The sequence below is a fragment of the Pleurodeles waltl genome, chromosome 3_1 (genome assembly GCF_031143425.1).
Source record: "Pleurodeles waltl isolate 20211129_DDA chromosome 3_1, aPleWal1.hap1.20221129, whole genome shotgun sequence".
NCBI lineage: Eukaryota > Metazoa > Chordata > Amphibia > Caudata > Salamandridae > Pleurodeles > Pleurodeles waltl.
Genome location: NC_090440.1, coordinates 1,683,439,154 through 1,683,465,455, shown reverse-complemented (window position 1 = coordinate 1,683,465,455; position 26,302 = coordinate 1,683,439,154). Strand labels below are relative to the sequence as shown.

Genomic DNA, 26,302 nt, shown 5'->3' with positions numbered 1-26,302 from the left:
GAACAAAACTTTTTCCTTTTGTGTCTCTCCTTCGCACTGATGCTCATGACGGCCATGGCACTCTGACTCGGCTCACTTATGTCAACTGTTTTACTTTTCATTTTCAATTTATATGGGAAGAAAAGTCAAGTTAGGAATTTACAACACCAATAGCTCTAACTTGAGCAAACATGAGAGCCATTGCACTGCAAATACTTCTTTTCAATTCAGGTCTTCAGTCATCATAGACTCTCCACTCATTGTACTGCTGAATGTGCCCCTTGCAGCCCACACTCCTGTCCCAATACTCTTCTATTGAACGAGTTGATCACTGTGTCCCTGATTACTTATGATCATTAGCACTATGTGCTTTGGCCTACAAATCAAACCTCAGAGACATTGCTGTCATCGTTCTAAGATATTGGTGCTAAGCTCCTCAATGCTCAGAGATCTTGAGCAATGTTTTCATTGTTTTATGATGTCACCCCATTAAAGTGTCTTGGGCTCAGAGTCCTCTGACCCAAGGCTTTTTCCAAAGAGTCACTTTGAGCAGTGCCTCCTCCACAGCACTATGACACTCATTGTTAGGCGTAGCCTGGGTCCCAGCACAGAGACATGTAGTCCATTAGTGCTGTGTGACAATTTAGCCTGTGTCCTGCAGACCTTTAGCTCCCAGGAGCGTGCTCTTAAGCATGCATTGATTCAGCACTGTACCCCAAGAATCCTGTGCACCCACACAACATGGGCATTTTGTCTGCCACTGTCTGGTATCCCTGTCCATTCTACCAGAATCTCATGATTCGGAAGTGGTATCTCTTAGAACCGTGTAGCAATTTTCATTTTACCATTCTGTACCCGTCTGCTTTAAATTCTGTAGCTTTTGTCTCACATCCTCGTTTTCCAAAAGTCCACTGAGGAACACGTCTTCTCTGTGATTCTGATGCCCTCATCCATCTGTAAGTCCCCACAAGCTATTCCTCTTACAATCCAGAGACTATCATGTTGTGATCTTCATGGCATCATATACTTTTTATCCCTTGCATGACAGTTGGCCCATACCATCTCACCATAGAAGACAAACGCAGCAGGGCCTGGGACTTTAAAGACCAGAGTGGGTGATACATGACTGTAGGAGAAGCTTGTCATGTTGGCACTATGGTATCAGTTTAAAAGCTGCTTTCCACACAGTCGGGATCATCATTATCACGACCCCAGCTTGCAAATGTAGCATTGATGAAGTCATTGGCTAACCATGAAGCATGGAGTACCAAGAACATTAACAGAATAAAGTTGTCCAATGGTGTATAGCCATTTCAGAATGAGGGACTCGACTGATCACATTATTGCTTTCATAAAGGATGGCCATTATATTATAGCCATATAAAACGTAATATCCTTGCTGTTACAAATGAACCTAACAATGTTATTATTAGTTGATGATTGACAGATACAAGTGGGCAGTTATCTAGCTGGCCCCAGCGGCATCAACAAACTGCAACATGTCTAATTACTTCATTGGAAGAGTATGGTACTACTGCAATGCGTTGATGACCTTACGTCATATGCATCCCCACTTGAATATGAAAACACAGCTTTTGAAATAAATTTCACTTAGAAATGAATATACCTCACCCTCAAAAATGCTTTCTGCTTTCTGCACGTTCTTCTGGCATTGGAAATGTCAATCTTTCCTAAGACCACATCAGATGTTCCATTTGAAGAAAAGTAAAATCTCGAGAGTGTTCCTGGTTTTCTGTTGATATCTATGCTGAGATTGTAATTCAGAACTGAATGAGAGAAGAAACAGAATTCTAAGAAATTGCCACCATCTAATAAGAGCAAGAGCAATTAAAAGTAAAAAATATTGCCGGATAACACGTTTTTGAATATCGTAATTTTGAATATGAAAGCGAAATACTGTTGTGAAATCATCAAAATGTATCTAGAAAACCTGATTCAATAGTGGTCAAGCTTGAGGTATTCACGCAGCGACAAATGGAAAGACAATGAGCTGGAATCAGAAAGAAAGTGATGAATCTACACTCGCAGATTTACATCTATGTGCAAGTGCAGATTTACTGCTTTCTAGAGCTCACAAACATTCCCAGGAATCCACATGCGGATACCTAGGAAGGTTATGCGGCATTCCTTTGGAGATTGTATTCCTGCTAAGCAGAGTTCTCCATAACTTAGAACTCCGCACACACAATGAGCAGAATCCCCTATGCAAATGCACAGGTTTCATCTCTCCACAGGGATTTTTTTATTCCTGTGAAGAAACCCCTTTCCTCGTACCCCAACCAAATATAGGGGTGACTTATGCCCCTTTGCACCCTGGGGAGGCGTGGCTACCATTTGCTAATCGACTCTAGTACTGTTCCACTTAGTTAAGAGAAGAGGAAACTCTGCAACCTGGCTAGACTAGTGAGGTGAAACAAAGAAAAGCAGGATGACCAAGGGGCGGAAACTTAAGACATTTGTGTGGGAGGCTAAGAGAACCAAAAAGCAAAGGATGTGGGTTTACTTACATAAAACATGCTCTCCTGGCAATTTCGAGCAAATTTTGGAGATGAACCAATAAACGTAGGGCACCAACCAACCCCCAAACATTAGGACACATACAAGCATCCGTTTTGGAGGACTATGTAACGTCACTGTATGCAATCAACGACACCACCAGGAAAATATTTTCCCCAATAGTAAATAAGGAACTAAACATAGGCCCAAATGGGATACCAAAATCCCTTTTAAACCTATGTAAGGTCTTTGAAAACTGCTACTACACCTGCCTAATACCTCCTTCTTGGCAGGGCTCCTACACTTACCCCACACATAAACAGGAAAAAAGGAAGGTACGTCAAATTATAGATTAATTGCTCTCTATTACATCAAGGCCAAATACTTTGCATCTTTAATCCTGATGGACATGCAAGAATGGGCAGAAAGGGCCAATCTAAGACCATTGTTCCAAACAGGATTTCGAAAAAACAGCTGAAACATTAAAAACATCATGACGCTTGCCCTGCTAGTAAAAAAAAAAAAAAAAAAAAAATCATCAATATCCAATAAAAGACACCTGACTTCAGGAATGCATTGAATTACAAACCCTGCCAAAAAATGTGTGTCTCAACAAGGCTTAAAACAGGGATGCTTCTTTGCCCCTATCTTCCTCTACCTGTTCATCGCTGACGTGAAGCCATCACTCACGAACCAAAAGGCATTTAAGCCAGAAGTAAATCGTCAGCGATTATGTGTCCTGCAATATGCTGATGACCCTGCCTTACTTGACTACTCAACCAGAGACCTCAAGCACTCTCTAAACAAGCTTGAAAACTACTGTAGAAATAACACCATGGAAATCAATGAGGAGACAACATAAGTCATCACTTCCACAAGAAGGTGATTGATTCAAGTCAAAACGTGGAAAATAGAATCTACACCATTCTCCAGGTAAAATTCCAATAAATACTCGGGGGGTAGACTTTTTTGCCTCAGTCTACCACAAGCAACATGTGGGATAACTTTCAATCAAAGCAACACGTATTATTTTTGCTCATAAAAAAGTCAAGTCATCTTGCAGGAGCCTCTTTAACAGATCTGTTCAGAGTTGGAGACGATAAATACTTTCTATCGTAACTCAGGGTATCGAAGCATTACCTGGCACATTCACTAGATCGGCCTAATCAGGTACTATCCAGGCAGTACAAATCCATCTTTAGGCTTCCCAATTTTGAAAGAGATGCCTAAGTTCGTGTAGAACTCATGGGGCAATCATTTCCCCAAAATGCCACACTACTAAAACTTTTGTTTAAATTACACAAAGCAGAGAATGGGACCTTTAAATATCATTTCTGACAAGAACGTGCTCCTTCCAAGTCCAACCCTAGGACCTTAGCCATTCCAGCAACACTAAACAATCTAGAAATGGCTCTAACTTGGAACCTTAATATCTATTACATAAGTTTCAACTCTCTCCTCGAGAAGACAATTAAGTTAAACTCCAGTCACCAAACCCTGCAGTCAAAACAGCACAGTAAGTTCATAGTGGCAAGCTATGAAAAACTGGCACCACAACAATACCTAATGCTGCTCATATCATGGGAAACCAAACTTAAAATTCTACAACTCTGCCGCAAAAGTGGAAGTATGCTTGCCTCAAAGCAACCTGCTGTTTCTTCTCATAGTACATTAAAACACCGGTGCCCGTTTGAGTGTGCCTTGCCTTTCTTTCGGAGAGAAGGAAACTCCTCAAAGCTTCCTTCTGCCACTTGAACATAAGGACATACCAAAACACCATATCACACTGATTATATCGAAAGGACTGGACTCTTGCAGCCGGATTTGTTACATTTTTGCTTACACTACTTGATGTCACGCCCAGACAGCATAACAACCATCCAATGGTCAGTGTCGACACATTTCACGTGACAAGTTGGAAGAGCAATATGGCCACCTAGTTTAAGTAACTCATCAATCATCACATTTGAGTGATGCATCAAGCACATCCCCAAGTGACAAGTGTTTATAGGTAACTGTTTAGGGTACATCGATTAGCCCCATTGTGGTATTGTGACTAATGATTACTTATGTTAAGAGACACCGGACCCACTGCTAGAAAAAGCTCTCCTTCCCTCCAGTACCTTCCCAGCTGCCTACCTCGACCTCCAAAAGCACCCACAGGCCCACACATATATTACCACCTGCACAGAGCAGGTGGTAATATACGCCGTGAAAATGCATGGGGTGGCGAATTTTGTGTGCTTTTAGAACTGGAAAAAATAATCCGATGTGGTACTTTTTCATTCTGCTGGGTTCATCCCATAATTGCATGGTACTTGGGTGTCTTTACTGTAAAAGGAAAAAGATAAACGTAAAATCGTATGCGTTTGTTAATGTGGCCCCAGTATCTTGCAAGTTGCAGTCAGTACGTTTGTCGCAAATAAAAGAATTAAGGCCATATGTACTAAAACATTTTCCCATAGACACAGAATGGGTAAAACCTTTTGATACATCTAGCCCTTAGTGCTAAAACAAACATACTTGCATGGCATACAAAGTAAAGGTTAGAAAATGAAATATTAGGCTAAAGAAGGAAATAATAAAGAAATGGGGCAAAAGTAGGACAGAAGAATGGACATACTATATTTGGGCAAATTTCCACATAGAAAAGCATTAATGCAAGACAGATACCAGGCCTTCTCATCAAAACTACAGCTCTAGGGCATAATGTTCAAAGTGAATCTAAAAATAAATATCATGCACAATTTCCTTCTATTTTTTTCGTGGGCTGGGGAATGGAGACAATTCAGTTCTTGTAGAATGGCTTAACTAGCTGGTTTAAGCACAGACCTCCCAGTGCATAGAGACAATCGAACGGCTCTGAGGAAGGGTCTTCGAGGGAATTATCTGAGTCAGTGACCGGACCTAGTTATAAAGCTGTCAGATGTTTGAAGAACTGAGATATAACAGCATATTACAAATAGTATCACATAACCATTTCAGCATACCTATGTAGCCAGGGATGGCTTGTGCTTTAAAACTGAAGCAAATCGTGATATTCAAACAAACTGCTGGGCGCCCATTCTCGATACAATTGAAATTTGTTCGATTTACTGAACTTGAAAGGTTTAGAGATGCTTCAACAGCCACCACTGCTCTGGTCCTATGAACAAAGTAGACACAATTTATTGTAATACTTTTCAAAGTTCTCAGGTGAAATAAAATAATTAATATTAAAAGTAAAACAAAACCTTGACTTCAGAAATTATAGTTGATTAATATTGATAACCATTATGATCATATGCAGACTTTTAATCAAACCACAAGTATGTTATTGATAGGTTTACAATACAACAATATACACGTGTTAGAACACAGATTGATTCTATGTATGTCTCCATTTGCAACGTCACAGTGAATTAAGATATTGACCATCAGTGCATTGCCTGTTGGAATTTGATAATTACGGCTACGTTTAGGATCATTTTCAATGTATTCTTGTTTGTTTGATGTGATAACCTGTATAAAACGTCAATGGATTCATTATATGTTATTTTCTCTCTTCCTTTATCCAGGAGTATGCCTGTATACTGCCTAGAAAAAATGAAATTCCGAACAATATAGTCTGGAATTAGCTTAACAAGGGTTCACTTTACATTCAAAAAGGTTGATGCAGTTGTGCCCGGGAAAACTATTTGCATCATTGCAACTGGGATTCCTTGCTTTACCGTGAAAGGGGCTTGCAAAGTCCGCTGGCTCACTGTCTTGCTATTTTTGATAAACTTCTGGATCTTCATGAAATGTATAGCTCTTGAAGTTTGAATAAAAAAGGAGGATCAACGCAAGTGTCCATTTTTGGCACTCCGTAACGGTACTTGCTTTGATGAGAGCCAACTCAGAGCAGTGCAGAGGCTGGTATCATTCAGCAGTTATTGACCTACTCTACTAGGGCCCCTTACTTTCGCAGCAGCAAGTTTAACAGCCAGCTGTCCTTGTTGATCCATGCTGAGGACACCATGCCTACATTAACTGGCCAGCTCCCTGTCCCTGCTGCAACCCAATCTGCATCTGTTACCACTGTCCACAGGAGGATGGAGCTTTCAGCCCATGATTTCCTGCTCAAGCGATGTCCCTGTCCCAGGGTGTCATGGTACATACCAGTGTTTCTTTTTTTTCTTTTTTTACTATGCCTCCTGAGAAATGTGGAAAATTTGGATGATGGCACAAAGTCCAACCCCCCCAATCCCTCCCCTAAGACTATGTAGGCATATTAAATATGCACCCACTCCTAAAGGTGACATGCACAGTATCTTTATTGGTACGAGTGACATGGGAAGAGCAATACGCCTTTTGGACTTATAGGATTGGCAAGTAATATCGAAGTATAACCAAGTAAAAAAAAGTGTCAGCTAATAAAAGATTCTGCTCATATTTTATGATTGTTTTCAACCGAAGAAAATGCACATGCACGGACTAAATTAATTCATTAGAAGAATACACTTAAATTGTACTTCAGTGTGGTCAAACGGCAAACAGATTCAATCACAGCTGATACAACACCTTTTTCTTTTAAGATAGACAGCCGTGCCTATTTCCCAAAAGCAATACATTGATTTTCTATGTCAATGGGGTTGAGTGTTAAGTTACTTTCATCCTGACCCCAATCTGGAAGACTCTACTCTTCTGATGGTATCAGATAGCAATGATGCTTGGAGACAGATTTGAGTGTCATCAGCGTCCTGATGAAAAGAGACTTCGCAGCTCAAGGAACTCCCACTAAATCCCTATAGGTACGGAACCCTATGGGCACATCCCTAGTGCACAAACAGATAGCTGATCTTGATTAATTCACTGGGCTCCAATAACTTCAGCCAGAGAAAAGATGCAAATCAATTAAGTACTACACTACCCTGACCAATCCATGTGGCCAAAATGGAAATTAGAGTCCTATCATTTGCTTTGGATCATGTTGCTTAAAGGTTGCATTTATAGGTGTTTTGTTATCATGTAAAATGCGTTTTTATCTATTCAAGCACACAAGCATTTTAATATTTCTCAATTTGGCGCTTGAAAATTGCAGATTTTACAGTCGCATTTCAAACCTTCTTGGATACATTTCTTTGTAATAAACTCAAAATCACGATGTGCTCAAGCACCTCACCTTAGAAGCACAGCAGAATCAGACAGGAACGCCCCAACTGCTACATCTGTTGGTGAACATAAATATGCATGATACAATAAGTGCATTCCTTTACAGTGTGAGAACATTCTTAGGTTGTTGTCAACAGTAGGAATTTTAGGGCTTGACCCTTTTTGTTCTGCATCACACACTTTTAATACAATATTTCAAATCTCACTAGATTATGCTGAAAAAACATACCAAACTGATTATACGATTGCCTACAGAACATTTATCATCTGTCAAAGTTACAGCTCCCTCTTTGCAGGTCACCGATTAACCCTCTCTTCCAACAACCTTATAAAGAAGACTATATGGCTGATGGTTGCAAACTTATTTTAGTAACAGTTCTGAAAAAAATGTGTTAATTCTAAAATATTAACTCTTTTGTTGGTATTTTTAATAAAATACATTTCTTCTGTATTTGTATACCCTCATGTGTTTATTTATAAATAATGCTTCCAGATGGGACCAAGACTCAAAACCAGTGGTCTTTGAATAGAGTAAGTTGACTAACACATCTGGTCAATATCTTGGCCCCTTTTCAAATCCATCCAGAAAATCTCTAGATAGCCAGCAAAAAGGCAGACGATAAAGCAGTTTCTCGGTTCTAAGTAATAACCAGGTGCAATTTATTCCCCTAGTCTGAACAAAAAATAATTTGCTGTTTTGAACAATACTACTCTATTATGGCACATTCACACCGTTCAATTTCTTTACCGTACTATAATAATGAGGAGTAGATAGCTCTCAAAAACTTCCACCATGAGTCTCTTTTGAAAGATATTGTGGAAGAGAGTGTAGATTATTACCGATTTGTCTTTAGGGAGAAAATTTAGCAGCTGCCAAGGAGGACTACCTGGCCCTTTATTAAAACATAGAATCTAAATGGGTTATCGCTAAATGTGCCTACATTTGTACTTTTGTTGAATAACCATTACGGAGTCTCCCCCGCTTGCCTATTATTTGATAATAGGCCTCAGATCCAGCCACTTACAAAAGTAGTTAACAGAAGTATCTAAACAGCAAGCTGTTCAAGATGAAAAATGGGTTACATACTGCTTTTTGGACTTCAATTCAAGTTTTGGTTATGGGTATCCAATGAAGGGCTAGGACAGAGAACTTACTCTATTGGAAGGGCTCAACAAATGGCTTTTTGTCTTGGAATAAACACAATTTGAATCTATGGCTGGAATCTTCTAATGTTCACAAAATGCCGTCTAAGTGTGTGTTGGTGCTCCTGTCATAAATGAGGCTATTGGAGCCCATCTTCATTCCCTGGGTTGTTGCTTTTTTAGTATAGCAATTAAGAAAAATCAAGAGGCCACCACTCAGGTTGGGTTGTTGGATGCAGTTCAAAACTCAAAACGTGTAAGACTATTATACTGAATAGTAGCAAATCTCGTTCCCTTCACTTGGTAATGCTGATTTTTTTATCTGTCTGCTAACGAGGCAAAATATGCTGTGACATGTCACTCTTTTCCTGACAGAGCCCTTGATAAAATCTTTTAGGACATTCAGATGAGCACTTTAAATGGTTGTTTTATTGCAAACTCTCTGGTACATCCGACCATATTGCTTATATCACAGTTGAAGTAACACATTTTTCTAACACAGCTGATTTGGTTGCCAATTCATGTACAGTCAAGAATACAGGGAGAAAAGATCAAAGTATTGCATAGTCTAACAGGGAGTGTTTGACAAGTCAATATCCTTTGCATTCTCAACTTCATGAGTATTTAAGCAATGGGTGAGAAATAGATTTAGCAATCTTTAAAACACAAATAAAATCTGCAAAAGGTTGCTTCAGGGTCCCCAGAAAATGTAAATTACCACCTGTTAGAGGATGCATTGGCGGTGTAACTTCTGTCTTGCCACTGAAGCATATGTATAATGTTGCCTCCTGGGCGATGTAAAATCTGTTGTATGATGTGTTCAATAATAACATAACTGACTTGTAATGTATAACCTGAAAAGCTAATAAAATTGTTTAAAAAAAAAAAAGTCTACATGTACATTTGGGCCATTTCATGGTGGGTGGATATCAACTTTGACATTGACCGTAAATTGCTCCAAGAACATTTCACAAACCTAGGATATGAAATATTGGGCCCACCCAATCTTTCGTATGTAGCCTACCCTACGTGATCAATGATTGGGCCCAGGTAGCTAAACTAGGGGCATAGACTTGTTTCCATTGCATTGTGATCTTTAAGCCATGGCAAAGGTAATAGCCAGGGATGTAACTGCAGGCCTCTGTACAGCAGGGTGAGAGAAGGGACCCCACAGTACCCTCCGAGGCGAGTTTGATATAGAGAGGCCTGTAACAGCGTTTAATGTTCGCAGTATTCTGTCCCAGTAAGTCAAGAATAAGGGGCAGGCCCACAACCTGTGAAGAAAGTCTGCATCTGGAAGTGAGCATCAGGGACATCTTGCAGCTGAGCCTGGAAAGATTTTATTGCTCTTAGTCTGTGTAAGGGAAGCCCTCTTCAGAATATTAAAGTGGGATACCTTATAAGGAAATTCTAGTTTTTTAGACCAGTCTGAGTCCTGAAATGTTTTGTCTAAGTCTATCTTTCAGACAGTTCAGAAAGGAGCCTGGGATTTTTCAACCTGTTGCAAGAAGGCCCTGTAGAATCATCTGATAAGCTTACCCCAGGTACCTACCATGTGGACTGTCTGGTAAACTTTGTGCATTGGCGGTTGCTCAGGGCGTATGCAAAAGAGGGTGAAGAGGGTCTGTTTAATTCATTCAGAGATGAGAAATTGTCCAGGTGGAAAGTTATGATCTGCCTTCAATGTGGGAAAATATATCAATTCACCATTAAGAAATAAATCGCCTATTATGGAAAGTCCCACTGTATGCCACAGTCTTAGATGTCCTGATTTCAAGCAGCCTCTTTTGATCGGTAAAACCACCAGAGGGATAGTGTGGATAAATGGGGAGGGGGGGCACGCATTGGTCAACCCAAACAGGATGTTGCAATGCAGAGAAGACCTGCAGCCTGAAAGTCCAAACGAGTTTTGGGAAACAGAAGGTAATATAATGATCAATCTTGAAAACCCGCCCTTGATAATCCTGCCTCATAAACGGAGGGCCAGAGAGCCAATGGGCCACCCACTGCAGCCTGTGCTGCTAGGTAATAATGTTTGAAATCTGGGAGGGCTATTATGCCCACCTACACCAGAAGTTTCAAAGTAGTGAGAGATACTCTGCGTCATCTAGGGCCCCAAAGAAAGTTGATCAGGGTAGAATCCAATTGTTTAAAGAAGGAATGGGGTTAAGGTGGGGAAGGATGGTAAAACAGTAAAGACAATGGGGATGACCCTTATCTTCACCAAGGGTACCCTCATAACTACTGAAAGCGGTAGAGATGCCCAGAAAGTTATTTGTGAGCAGAGCACTCGCACTGCTTTGCCCAAGTTAACATCCCGCAGGTCTTCCAGAGAATGGTTGATTCCAAGACATTGAAAAGTGACCTTTTCTATTGGTAGGCTGGGGTCCAGCTGCAGTTGGAGAGGGAGTGTGCAGGATCGGTAAAGAGGAAAAATACAAGATTTAGCTCAGTTCACCTTAAAGCCCAAGATAGTCGCAAAGTACCTGTGCAATGATGGATGTCAATGTTCGCATCTCAGACGTACAACAGGATATCATCCATGTATAATGATATCAAGTGGTCTGATCACTGAGTGGTATCCCGCAGTCTGCTATATAAGGATGGAGGCGGGCCACCAAAGACTCCATAGCCACGGAAAATAATAGCAGAGACAGAGGGCAGCCCTCCTTGGTGTCTCTACACAAGGGCCATGAAGCTGAGATTCATATGCCAGTTTTCACTAGAGCTGTAGGAGTGGAATACAGCATCTGTATCCACTTACTCCAGCGGGGGCCTATGCCAAAAAAGTGCACCACTTTGTGCATATAATCCTATGTAAGGAATCAAAAGCCTTCTCTAGGTTCAATGCAATGCAGACTGCATCATGGAATTGAGTAGCAGACTCACTTTTAATGTTTCATAGTCAGTTGAGGTTACAAGAGGTATTACAGCCTAAAACGAAGCCTGTCTGATCTTCGTGAACTATATCCAGCAATACCGGAAGTAGGCCACAGGCCAGGATTTTAGTTAGCATGTTATAGTCAGTGTTTAAAGTGGATAATGGGTGGTACGCCGCAAGGTCCATCAGATCTTTGTGAGTTTTCAACCAGGTAGAAAGAAGGACAGTGTCAAGAGATGGGAGTGGGAACCCATTGTGTAAATGGCTTGGTAGAGTACCTCTAATTTAGGGGCCAGTGTATGGGTGAACTGGGCATAGAACTGGGCTGGCAGGCCATCAGTTCCTGGGACCTTTCCACTGGGTAAGTCCTTTAAAAGGGAGCTAATCTCTTGAGTTATACAATTGACTAGGGTTATCCGCGCCTCCTCAAAGAGGCAGGGGAGGGGGGATACCAGCAACAAAACTGTCAAACCCTGCATCTGACATAGTTGGTGGGGGTGCGTAAACAGCTCTATAGTCAGCATGAAAAGTACAAATAATTGCCAGTTGGGAATAGGCGATGTGCCCTGAAAAGAGAAAGATGACAAGTGAGATGGTGAGTAGGGTGGAGTCAACATAGTGAGGAGTAAACAACCACACCAATAGGCAGCTAGGTTTATTACCTTCTTTATGGGTCTTGGTAATGTGAGTGGAATAGTCATAGCAGCAACTCTATTTTTGCACCTGAAAATCATCCAGTTTATTCATGGAGGTTACAACAACCTCTTCTGCCTGTAAAATGGAGGCTTCTGACATCTTGTTTATGCACTCTGCAAACTCCCACTGTGGTCTTGATTCACAGCCCTCCTGTGACCATTTTAGAAGCTTCCCACTCAATCAATAGAGAAGAAAAGTATCTAGTATTTTCCTGAAAGAAGGAATCGATGTGTTTGAACAATGTATGGCAAAAGACTATGGCCCGAATTTATACTTTTTGGTGCAAAAATGCGGGAACGCAGTTTTGCATCAAAAAGTATAGTGCCGGCTTGCGCCATTCCTGAACGCCATCCGGGTGCCAAATTAATGGAATGGCGCAAGCCAGCACTCAGCTTAGGCTAGCGTCGACTAAAATGATGCTAGGCGGGTGGGAGTGGCCAGGGCCGGCTTTAGGTCAGTATATATATATATACTGGAAATGGCTCCACAGGTCCCCTAACGCCTGGTCTGACCCAGGCGTTACATAATGGTGCTAAGCAAGCTTAGCACCATTATTTAGCCCCGCTTCTCATCTGTACATCATTTTAGCATGGGGGGATAAATATGGAGCTATGGGGAGAGCACAATTTTTTGAATGGGCACTTTATTGATGCAAGGTAGGTTCACTCATCCAAAAAATGTTGCAAACTCCTATATTTGGCGTTAGACGTGCCTAACATCAAAATATAAATATGGAGTTAAGTGTCGGCTGAATTTGCGTACCAAACATTGATGCACATTTTGCGCAAAAAGAGTATAAATATGCCCCTTTGTCCCCTAGCATTGTGCTGAAAGCTTTCACATGGGAATTGGGGACGGTAGACCCCCCCCCCCAAGCCATCTCTATAGTTAGGGGATTATGGTCAGACAAGGCCCGGGGATGATAATGTTAAGAGGTATGGACAGGTAAAGAACCAACTAATGTGTCTAGGCTTGAATGTAATGTGTGGACTGGGGAACAAAAGGAAAATTCATGGTGAGACAGGTATTTAAGGTGCCACGTGTCATCCAAGAGTCAGTGGGTCAGTCAATGGTGAAGACAAATGGTATTAAGCACCACAGAGGAGTGAGGAACTTGAGGTGTCAGTTGATCAAGGTGAGTGTCGAGGACTGGGTTGAAATCCCCTCCAAATATCCAGGGAGCACAAGGCCAATCCGCCATGGTAGTAGTTATGTGGAACTAAAGGGCCGATTGGTCTGTGTGGGATGTGTAAATGACATTCAGGAATAATGGGCTATCATTAAGGAAGCCCCTGACAAGTAGACAACAGACATCAGTACCCACATGTACCCTATCTGTTCTGAATGACAATCCAGCTCTAATGCACAGCACCACGAAAGCAGAGTACCCCGAACCAATCACCTGTCCCCTACATGTGGATTGCAGTTTGTACACCTCCATGGCTGTTAAATGCATTTCCTGTAAAAGGGCTATATGTGCCTTCCAAAGGAGCACTGCCACATGTACCTTATATTGCTTTTGCAGAGCGTTCATTCACTTGACATTCCATGTAATTAAATTATAGATTTCAGCGAACTATGGCAACAAAAGAACTGGGGGCAAGTGGTCCGGGAAGTGTATGTGCCTCTTCTAAGGCAGCAGAGCGTGATGAGTGGTGAGCAGTGTAACAATGTAGGCAGCGACCATAACCTGAATGGATGCTACCATTGGACTATTTAACATGATCAGCCATCAAATTCAAACAAAAAGGAACATTACTACCCAACCAAGGAAAGGTGAAGGGAAAACAAACAGTGACAACGTAGTCTCTCAGCCATTAGCATAAAGGGAATAAAGAGAGGGCCGTAGCAACAGTGTCCAGAGGACCCCGATTACACAGAAAGATCAGTGTTGCATTATATAAAGGGACGAGACTGCCCCCAGAAGCATGAGAGCACAGATGACAGTATGCTGAGCACTGTGGGAATTCCCCACCCCAAACAAGGTAGCAGAGTAAATAATTTAGCAAAGCTAGGAGAGATAGAACTAGGAGGGATAGAATGTGAACACAGGAACCAATCTCACCTGAAGTGACTAATCTAAATCTGTAATAAATTGTGCTGTAAAAACTGGAGGAGTCAGTGTGTCTGAGCCAAGTTCCTCCAACGTCAAGCATCCCCTGAATGTTGGAGTCTGAGGAAAGCAAATGCAGTATTGACAAAAGTCCCTGGAGAGAGGCCGCTATAGCCATTGGGAAGAATTTAAGTGTTGATTGCATGCAGTTACTGGAAATATCTTTTTCAATGTTGCTTGATCAAGGGGGAGATGATCATTGTCAGAACCCCGTTCAGAGGACTAGGGGGCACGCAGGAGCCATTGGGCTCAACAATGCGTGTTGAGGCCTTTTATTCCATATGTCTCAGGGCCTAACCTACAATGGGTCCTGAGCAACTAGGCCAGGTATCCCTTTGGCACTTGCCTCTCAGAAATAGAGCAGTCTAAGGCTTCCCAGGGGGTAGTAGGTACTGTGGGGTGCAGTAAACACAGACTCACAACTAAAAGTACTTTCAATAGCAGCAATAAATGATTGTCCAGTCAAATAATGTCGTCTATGACAAAAGTAATATTTATATGCAAACATAAAGTGAACTACACCAAACACAAACTATGCACACAGCCCCCTTAGGTCAGGGCTCTAGTGTGCAATAGGTGGCTCTTCCCTCTCACTAGTGGTAGTGGTTATTTCCCATTCACTATAGTGGACTTTGAGGTTAGGCCCTACTAGTAGTCTGAGTCTCAGGAGTCCCATTCCATCTCTTTTAGAAAATTCAAAAGTGTTCCTGTACCTGGTGCTATCCGGCAGACAAGTTCCCCCGGAGGCCTTCGGCCCTTCGACCGGTCTTACCCACACCACAGTGATTGCACGACCAGAGTATCTAAGAGCATCTCACCCGAAAGGTTGCACCGGCTGCCTTGGATGAGTAACACTCATGGCTCTGCAGGGGCAGCTGCAGGTGTCCTCAGTGCACCTCCAGTGCTACGGTAAGTGTCCTTTGCCCATTCCCACAGGTGGCTGAGGGAGGGATTCAACAACTTCTGGCTCTGATCCTCAGGCATGCACTGGTCACAATGGGGACCTCTCCTCTCGAAGGCAGCATCAACCAGATTAAGATCATTGTGCTACCCGGTGGCCCTCTCCAGCATACTGGGTCACTATTCCTAATTCGTGTTTAGGCAAAGGCCCAATCAGCACAGAAGCAAGTTATTTTTCACAGCAGTGCCTCTTGGCAAAAGAGTTTACCGACTCTCCAAACACACACAGGCAACAGCCCAAGTGACACAACTAATGTCATGCCAGTCCTCCTCTCCCAGTATATGTGGTCAAAACTTAAACACCATACATGGGTGACCACCTGACTGGCATGGTTAACCTCAGGGCAACCTTCTCTGGCATACGTGGTTGCCGACTTTCTAATCATACATGGGCAACAGCCCTAGCAGCATGGAAGTCCTCTTCTCACACTTTGCTACAGGGATCCATTTGCCAGGATCCTCCACTGGACCTCGCTTCCTCCAGCGATCTCCTCTTCCTCCCAGGGCACATTGAACTAGGCAAGCAGGCAGGCACTGGTGCTCCAGAGGCAGGTGGTCTTTTATTTTCCCTGAGTAATGTTGCCTCTCCTAGCTGGGAGACTGACAGGCCTTAACCCCCAATTCTCGTCACAGACAGGTTTGAATCACTTTTCCTCCTCACAAAGCCTAACTGGCTTCTTGGCAGTTGACACAAGCTCTCCTTCCTATATTACATTTCCAAACAGCAGATGTGATTTATGGTCTGTCTGAGCCTTTGAACTTTGTCTTGTGGTCTGCTTCCTATTGACGTGCCATCTCCTCTGCCCTACCCACCCTCAATAAAGCAGTTTGTCACATCAGAAGCTACTCCAAATCTGATAGCCCCACAATACAGCCATGGGAGTGACTGGAGTTCACACCTGGATGTCATCCACAGTTGTATATGACTCAAAAGGTCAAACCATGTGATTTGCATATATTACACAGCAACTACATATGAATTTGCGAGCATGTGGTATGGTATGAGACATGACCTAACTTTAGAGTAAATGTGTTCTCTAGCGATCCAGAGCGTGCCTATATAAAATTGTACCTCAGATCGGTTTTAGTATTCAAGATTCCCACTGGGGTGTGATTTCAGAGATATTTAATTAATTTTCTGAAGGTGCATGTGATTTGGATGTATTAGTTAATAATCAGATATGCACTGCGAGTATATGTTACTATGGTATGATACTTGACCTACAGGTACTACATAATTCCAAGACTGCAGGCCCATACACTATGTTACTCTGAAGTATATTCTTTGTACCTATTGCACAAGGGCACTTTACGTAATAGCGAGTGTTCAATATTCAACTTGACGAAGACGGTCATGTACAAAAATTCATTGTTGGGCATGCTGCTGGTTATAAATGATTTACAATAGCAGACTTACAACTATCAATAGTTCCTGTTCACAAGGGCTGCAACAGAGTTTTTGAATTCATTTTTCAAGAAGCTTGCCAATAATGACACAACTTCCAAGCTATATTTGCTTCAGCTGAGTCCCACAAAAAAAGTAAAAAAAATAAAATAAGAAAAGGGGCCAGGTTAGAGTCAACCTGACCCCTTAGGTCTGGTGCTTCGGTCCCAGAGGGACCTTGCCAGGGCTAAAAAAGCAAGCTCCCGTGTTTGTTTCATTGAAGCCCCCGAGTGGGTCAGGTTGCAGGGCATTGACATTTTAAATTGGAGATGCTGCCCAGCCCCGAACCCTGCAGCCCTGGGGACCGCCACCTCCCTAGGGCACAATGCTTCATCCAATGAAGGAGGACCGCCCTGCCCCTACTGCAGCCTTGGGGACCGTCATCTCCCCAGGGCACAACTTCTATTGATATACATGGGGGAGAGGATGCGCTGCCCCCCCACAGTCCCAGGGACTGCCATCTTCCCAGGGCACATTTTACAGTTAAAAGCAGGGGGCTGCCCGCCCCCCTCAGCAGCTCCAAGGACCGCCACCTCCTTGGGGCTATATTAAAAAAAGTTAAGGGGTAAATTGCGGACCCCTGGTCCCAGGGACCAACACCTCCACTGGGCTATTTACCTTGGAGGGGGGTCACGCAGCCCCCCTTGAGGTGCCACAGATGGCCTAGGGGACCACCACCCCTCAGGACCAGCTTCTGCTGTGTCCCGGGGAGCCCAACCACAGCACATAGCTGTTTGCTGTGACTTGGAGGGAGCTTTGACAGCTCCTACAAAGTCAGAGCAAACATTTTGCTCGCAGTGATAGAGAGCTGTTAAACAGCTCTCCCTCGCTGTGACAGAGGTTTTCTCTGTTTCCCTGTCCGGGGAGACGCAGGCAGGAAACAGAGGAAACATTACTTTAGCAGATCCTTCTCTGTGACAACAATGCCACCTCCCACAGGAGGTGGGGAGCTGGCTGGGGCCACAGGGGCCTTCAGATCCCCCCTGCGGTCCCCAACATTGTGACTGGGTGCCCTGGTGGGGGGTCAGGTCACATGGCTGGTGTCCCCACGGCCGAGATCAGCCCTGGGGAGGGAAGCTGCGCAGCCCCCCCCTCTAAAAAATTGAATGTTTAGGCTGGGCCCTAGGGTATGGGGTCCCCAGGGCCAAAGTCAGCCAGAGAGGGGGGCCATTTGGATCTGTGGCCAACTCTCACTGCCCATAGGCACAAGGTCATGTGCAGCATGGGGATGGGTGGTTAGGGGTGTTGGCCGCAGGGACTGACAGCAGGCGGGCCCTGCAGCCAACCCCTCTGCACATGCCAAAGGCTGTGCTTGGTGCAAGGTTGGGATGTTATAGGGGTTTGTCCGTAGCAGGGGGTTGGACTGTTAGAGGGTTTGGCTGCATGTCAGGCTCTGCGGCCAAACCCTTCTGTGCATGGCCGAAGTCTGTGCGCAGTGCTGGGTTGGGTGGTTATAGAGGTTGGCTGCAGGGCCAGGCCCTGCTACCAAAGCATGTTGCACACAGTCAAAGGCAGTGCTCAGCACAGGGTTGGGTTTTTATAGGGGTTGGCTGAGGGGGCCTGCAGCCAACTGCTGCCACGCACCGCCCAAGGCGGTGCGCGGGGGTGGTTTGAGTATCGTATTGTAATTAAATGTACTTTAAAACATAGACATTCACTAAAAAAAACAAAGGTTACAAGGACATTATAGTTAGGAAATAGAATAAAAAAAATATTTAAATTCACTGGAAAAAAACTAAGGTTACAGGGACATTATATTTAGGCTCACATTTGAAATGTACAAAATCATAGAAATTCACCTGTTAGAGTTATTTCAAGTAACTAAAATTGGCACGCTAAGGTGCTCTGCTAATTACCCCACATATTACAGCACTCATGACATCTTCGATAACATCATTGATAATGTCACTGTAATATCTGCAGTAAAGTTACTGATAAGATATCTGTGCATGGCAGAGGTTTGAGTTACAGTTACTTGAAATAACTAATTATCACAGGTGAATTTCTATGGTTTTGTGCGTTTAAAATGTGAGCCTCTCTACAACGTCCCTGTAACTTATGTTTTTTTCAGTGAATGTATATCTATTTTCCCTTAAAAGGAAGTTAAAGTTGACTAATAAACTAACATAGGAAACACCACAAAACATAACATGATATTCAATTCAAAAGTTGAGATACACCTTCAGTCTCATCTTTCAACAGCAACACAACCACTAAAACTTAAATCCCAACGATAATAAACTTACAATTGAAAGCCACTACCTTCATGTCATTTCCCATCCACCATACAAACTCAACCTTAACTCCCACACAAATCATAAGCCCTTATCATGCAAAACAAAGTTCACATAAAAATAATAATATGCACAGCGTACCTCTCTCTCTGTGTTCCTGATCCTGCCTCTGTCTCTGTCTCTCTTCTTGTAACTGCGTTGGTGTTGTTTTCTGGACTAATTTAGTTTTAGTATGAACATGTTGTGTTTTAACTGAAACTGAAATACCTTGCAATAATGACTGTGACCAGGGCATGGGTATTACCCACACCTCTTGCCTAAGGGCAGGGGTAGTCTCCCGCAACCCTCTGGGGAACTGTATTTTAAGAACTACTGCCACCTTGTTCAAGAGTGAGGTCATGTGTGCACCAATAAATCCGCTTTCTCCGTGGACTCCCTCCAATACCCCTACGACCCCATCTTGTCCAAAGGCAGGAATGAAGTGTTGCCTCTCCTTTTTCTGCTTTGCTCATGGGTGAAGGGTGATTCTAAAAGAAAGGGACAACTTCTACCTAACCTTGTGCAAGGTCTGAGGAGTAGACATGATGCCAACTCTACTTGGCCAAGGTCAAAAGGCTTTTTTTTTTACTCTCACCCAGTGTTTGCATTGGCTGCATTTATGTTCAAAGGATTGCTGGACTCCACTGTTTTGTAATTACACACCACTGTATCAGGGGTTGCATGCTTATACCTTTAAAATCAGAATGTACAGCTTTGTCCAACTAAACGCGGTATAGCTACATTGATCAAAATCAGTTCTTAAGGGCAGCATTCCTAAAGAATACATGGCCATTATTATTGATGATGTTTGCCCTTCAACTTAAGTAAACTACCATCAATGTTATACCAAAGTCGGGTCCCAAGGGAAGGGTTGCCAAAATGAGAAAATAACATTGTTTTATTCACCTGAATATCCATTCCCATCTGCATCAATGCCACCAGAAATGGATTGCCCAAACATTCTCAGAGTACTGCTAATTGTATGTCCCTGTATTCTCTGAAATATTAAGGAAAAAGCAGAAGATTAAACAAATTAATAATTAAACATTTTACATTCCAACTACGGAGCAATGTAACATACAATTTTAAGAAAGCATTGGCAAAGCTAAATCGGTCTTGCTTTGCAAATGCCTTGCAGGCAACTCTGCTGTTTGGCAAATCAATAGAAGCAACTGGCCAAGTTATACATTTAGAAAACATTATTTAAAGTATTGTGAAGCTGGCTGCTGTGTTGTGTGACCAGGTGTTAGCTGAAACTCAAACAAGCAGGGGCACCCCTATACCAATAGGAACCGGAGAGTAATAAGTACTATAATGAAGAACAGTTGTTCTTTTGGGGTAATTTCTTAACAATATTAAATGTTAAGGGACATAGGAATTGTAGCCCTATCCAATGAATCATTAAAGAGGCACGTAACACCATGAATAGTCCAACAACTTAAAACTGAAAATACATTCCATATTAAAACCATAAGGACTAAGCATGGATGATACAAAGGTCAATAAGCGACAATACAGTACTCATGTGATAAATTTGCAATAAAGTGAGAAGAAAAGGGACAAGGAGTAAATGAATCAGTGGCTGCTGTGCTTTCAGGTTGATAGCAGGAAAGTTGTTATTATCAAAATTCCTACTTTCTTCTTACTCAAGGGCAATATATGCATAGACCAAATGTGAAAATGATGCTGATGTTATGACAGCCGCAAAAAGAACAAGTGATGGACGGAATGCTGAATAATGTCAAACATTCACCCCCAGTACAGAGATCTGGGCCTAAATCCATTGTTTTTTTGCTATTGCAGTTGGACCCAGCCATATGCAAATCAGTCTTGACCCAGTTCCCCATGGGAACAGTCCAGCCTGAACTGCCAGGCCAGGTCTTCCCTGGACTGGAAACAAGCATCCTGGGACCGGTTTTGGGGTTTCACCCCTCATCAGCCAGGCTAGCTTGAATCCAGTGGCATGGGAAGCACGGGACCCACGTCTGGGCATACCCTTCCCACTTAGGGTGACAAATGCAAAAAGAACAAGTAATGGACGGTATGCTGAACAATGTCAAACATTCACCCCCAGTACAGAGATCTGGGCCTAAATCCATAGTTTGTTTGCTGCCTATGCCATTCCAGTTTGGACCCAGCCATATGCAAATCAGTCTTGACCCTTTTCCCTCATGGGAACAGTCCAGCCCGAACTGCCAGGCCAGGTCTTCCCTGGACTGGAAACAAGCATCCTGGGACCGGTTTCGGGGTTTCACCCCTCATCAGCCCTTCCCACTTAGGGCGACAAATGCAAAAAGAACAAGTGATGGACGGAATGCTGAACAATGTCAAACATTCACCCCCAGTACAGAGATCTGGGCCTAAATCCATAGTTTTTTTGCTGCCCATGCCATTCCAGTTTGGACCCAGCCATATGCAAATCAGTCTTGACCCTGTTCCCCATGGGAACAGTCCAGCCCGAACTGCCAGGCCAGGTCTTGCCTGGACTGGAAACAAGCATCCTGGGACTGGTTTCGGGGTTTCGCCCCTCATCAGCAAGGCTAGCTTGAATCCAGTGGCATGGGAAGCACGGGACCCACGTCTGGGCATACCCTTCCCACTTAGGGCGACAAATGAAAAAGAACAAGTGATGGACGGAATGCTGAACAATGTCAAACATTCACCCCTAGTACAGAGATCTGGGCCTAAATCCATCATTTATTTTGCTGCCCATGCCATTCCAGTTTGGACCCAGCCATATGCAAATCAGTCTTGACCCAGTTCCCCATGGGAACAGTCCAGCCTGAACTGCCAGGCCAGGTCTTCCCTGGACTGGAAACAAGCATCCTGGGACCGGTTTTGGGGTTTCACCCCTCATCAGCCAGGCTAGCTTGAATCCAGTGGCATGGGAAGCACGGCATTAATTTTGTAACAATACATTAAATGGTTTTGGCTTCTTTTTTTTAGGTGGAATAATGTATAGGGTTAATTTAGGTATACAGTGTTTGCACCTGACGAGACAACCACAGCTCATGTGTTAATGGCATTTACTTTGCAAATAACCACATATATAACTTGATATCAAGGAAAATACTAACATATTTTATTCAAAGTGCTTTAAGATGAAACTGAGATACAAAGTGCTACTTAGAAAGAGTTATTAGAACTCTACCAATGGGGATTCAAGGTGGTGTTAAGGAGGAAGGGAGCAAAAGTATATAAATTGTGAAGGAGTGTAGGCAAGTCATTGGAATCAGAGCTAGTGGATTGATGACTCAGCAGATGGTGGCTGTTCCACCTAGGAATACAAGACTATTGATGGATGGAAAGGATAAGAAAATGTACTTTCATAAGGTTCTTTGCTACATTCATTGCTAATGTACTCCGTGTAAGAAAAGAGATAGGAAGCATAGAGCATAACAGGATGAACACAGCATGTGGAGACCAAGTTGAGGTGTTTTTCAAAGAAGAGCTAGTATAGGGACAGGTCAAGCGGAGAGGCTGTTGTAGCACTGAAGCTTGCAGACAACTAGTGCATTTAGTTATGGCTAAGTGAAAAGTAAAATCAGGGTAAATCTTTCTGAAATTGAAGAGATGACAGTGGACAGAAGACGATGCTTTGGTACATAATGTTGATAGTGTTGATAGTGACAAATCACTATGCAAGTGGACGCACACACTGCAAGTGTAGTGTTCATGGATGAGAGCAGGGCAGAGTCTGGAGGGAGAGTAAAGGATGATGAGATACTCTTGGAGTCAGTAGAGGATAGAGTGTAGATAATGCTGGTTCTGAAGGATTAAAGAAGTGCCATGAGATGCTTAAAGAGGATCTGATAGTTGTGATGGTGCACAGGGAGAAGCAATCAATCAACAGCATTTAAGCAGCATACGGCTGCTTCAGGAGAATCATTCCGCCACTTAAAGCAAAGCAACTGAGAGTAAAGCAGGCTAATTAAATCTAGATTTGGTCAAAGAGTCAGTTTTTTAAAATTCTTTTATGAAACAGTGCTGTGACTTGGTCATGTGGCGGTTAATTGGAAGGGTGTTCCAAAGCTTAGCAGTCAATACTGAGAAAGATCTGCTAACCTGATGGACTTTAAAAAACCTGGGAATATGCATAAGTCAGAGGTGGTTAGATCTCAGCAATCTCTCCTGTTGGTACTGGACCCAGTATGTTTCCCAAATATCAAGGACCCTTGCCTATAAGGGCTCTGAATGTCAAGGTCAGAGATTTGAACTTGATTCTTTTTGCCACCAAAGCCAATGTATCTGCTTCAGATGTGGTGAGGTAGGATGGTGGAAAAGGACCCATCGGATCAGCCTCATTCTGTAGAATCTGTAACCTGTGGATCAGAAAGGTGGGGAGACCCAAAAAAGGTTGTTTGCGTAATCCAAACGCGATGGCACTTAAGCTTGGATTACAGCTTTTCAGATCTCAGCTGGGAGTAGATGTAACAGGTTCCTGACTGATCTAAGCTTCAGGAAGTAGATTGAAGAGATCTGCTTGCTCTAGGAGGTGAAAAAGAGCTCAGAGTCAAACCGGATCCCCAAAGTTCTGGCCAAAGAGGCCAGTTATGGGGCTGGATTCAATTAGGCTGGCCGCCAAACATCTGGTTGAAGAAAATAACCTCCATTTTATTGGTATTCAGCTTTAAAAAGTTTAAATCCATCCATCTGGAGAAGAAAGGTAAATACGTTTCCCCCATAGCTAACTACCACAAGAAACGGAGAGTGGGAAGAGCACGAGCATAGCACTATGAGAGAATATTGTTGGGCAGCTACATTGAAGGAAAACCAAAATTGGTCTGAAACAATGAAATCTAGGTGAAATAAAGTTACAGTTGTGTCAAACATGGCAAACAGTGGAGAATCAAAATTGAAAAGCAGTGATAGTGGTTGACCAGTGCTGCACAGTTTGAGATTTGAGAGGGAGTTTTTTCATTGAGTGATGCTTGAAGATTCCAGAACGGACAGTGTTGTAGGGGTTGGTAGTATTGAGGCTTTACCAGTAGATGAATTTGATGATTTGTAGAGCACATAGGTCAGATGTTGAAGAGATGAGCCAGAGGGCTTGATACGGAGTACTGAATAGGTACACAGGGATCACAAAGCCAAAACAAACATGACAGCAAAACCCATATCATCAGAAGACCATTAATCAAAGTAAAAACCTAAATATAATTCAGGTTAAAGATGTAGAACTTTCATGTGTGTAAGCTACTTTAAGCAATAGAAAAGTAATCACAAAATACATTCAGTGAACTACTGCAAGACTTGACTTGTCTTCCTTATTTGTTTTAAATACAAATACATGAGATAATTAAGTCATAAGGGCTGAAAAACACAAATGTAAGGACTAGATAAATCTAAGATAGGGCCTATTTGCTATTGAAAAGATTCCTTAGTATACCTTGCAAATTTTGCCTCTCTATCTTCATACACAGCAAACAAACAATGATACTGAAATGAGCACCAACACCTACAGAGGTTGAGATACACCTGTGATCAACCTTAAAAACTGACATATGTATAGGAGCCACATGGTTCATTAAACAATCATTTTCTGTCAATCTGCAAATGGAGAATGCAGCAAAGATGTTGCAATGTGCAGGCCAAAAAGTGTCAAAAGTTAGCAAAATCAGACCCCAGACATTCTTGAACAATCATTCTTTCCTTGCAGTAGAAAACCCAACATTAATAATCATAGTTGTATAGTAATGCATATATTGAAATTATAGTTTACTAGTATTTAGATTTGTGTCATATGTATGTGAGCAACAAATCATTAAGGCCAATAAAGGCACATTATTAAAAAGAATACATGCCAAGCATGTTCATTTAACAAAGATTTACAATTTAGGTGATGCAAGATCAATAGCCGCTCGATCAAAGAGTATGATGAAGTTAATGTATTGAACAAATGGTATCCTGTTTGAGAAAACAATCACATCTGAAATACCTGTGAGAAAATTGATGTTATTCCATTCTCTCGTCCATTGTAGATGTATATGGCTCCTTGGAGATCATCTTCTTGTGGGGCACCTATTGCAACATCTGCAAAAATTGAATCATGAGTTAGTTACTAATAAAGCAGACCCTAAGCCTAAAAACATAATCTAGCTGTTAACATATGTTCTCCACCAATATTTCCATTTGTCTAGGTGAGGTGGACAAAGGCATCACTAATTTTGTGTGATGCTTAGGTCACAATAAATCAGCATATTCATATCTTGGAAAATGGGGATGTGTAAGAGGCAGATTTGGTATGGCTCTTCCATCAATGTAAAAAGCCTTACATAATCAGGGAAATAGCTGAGGTGAAGAGTGACTTGAGGAGTGTGATAATGGAATGTTAAATGTAATGCACTCATGTTAGATACAGACTGCTTTTTTCCCCAGAGGAGGTGACCACTAGCGCTGTCCCTAACAAAATCACTTTTAAACCTCACTAGGCTATTAAAAACAGACGAGAACCTTTCAATCATCTGATAGAGCTAATAGAAGGCAATACACAAACAAGAACAGAAGTCAAACATTAGACTAATCAAGTATATGAAGAGGGCAAGTGCTACATTAAGGCCACTATAGGCAGCTGCCTTACTGTGCCTCCACAACAGGCCAGAAGAGTGTGACAGATTGCAACAGATTACTTCTCAGAAGGTCTTGTTGAAAGGAGAAGAGGATCTCAAAAATGTAAAACTGTCATTATGACAGGGCCTCTGAAATTTGTTTCTTCAGGACTGAATTAGGGTAAGTGATGTATTTAAGAAAATAAATCTACTTTACAATGTATGTTTGGAAACGTTATGTATTACAAGGAAATGTACTATATCTGTCATAATATTATCAGAATGAAAATAAGATTCTTTTGCAAAGCTGTAGGAACAATATATTGAATGTACACAGCACAGACACAGGTGAAAAGGTCACAGAGCCTATGTGAGAACAGAGTATACAGGCATTGGCAAATCCAATAAGCCTGATGTGCAGTGCATGGTCAAACAAAGCATGCAGAAATATTTTTCCTTATTATAAGGAATTAAAGCCAGACCTACTTATATAGACATTACTTGGTAGTGGTGATGGTGGTAAAAGTGAGGATGGTATTGTGGTGATGAGAGTGATGATGATATTAGTTGTGGAATTGGGATTGGTAATGTGGTACGGTGGTGGTGTTGGCGATT

The 26,302-nt window shown here is 42.4% G+C and overlaps 1 protein-coding gene across 1 annotated transcript in view; it reads right to left on the bottom strand.

Moving 5' to 3' along the window:
* Nucleotides 1-26,302, bottom strand: part of ITGA4 (integrin subunit alpha 4) — a 365,777-nt gene that overhangs the window by 131,313 nt on the left and 208,162 nt on the right. Inside the window, exons 11-15 of the mRNA XM_069225453.1 lie at nt 25,078-25,172; nt 20,046-20,136; nt 7,640-7,685; nt 5,487-5,641; nt 1,612-1,766 (exon numbers count right to left, since the gene is read on the bottom strand). Of these exons, the coding sequence (XP_069081554.1) occupies nt 1,612-1,766; nt 5,487-5,641; nt 7,640-7,685; nt 20,046-20,136; nt 25,078-25,172 (542 nt within the window). The remainder of the gene's footprint in view (nt 1-1,611; nt 1,767-5,486; nt 5,642-7,639; nt 7,686-20,045; nt 20,137-25,077; nt 25,173-26,302) is intronic.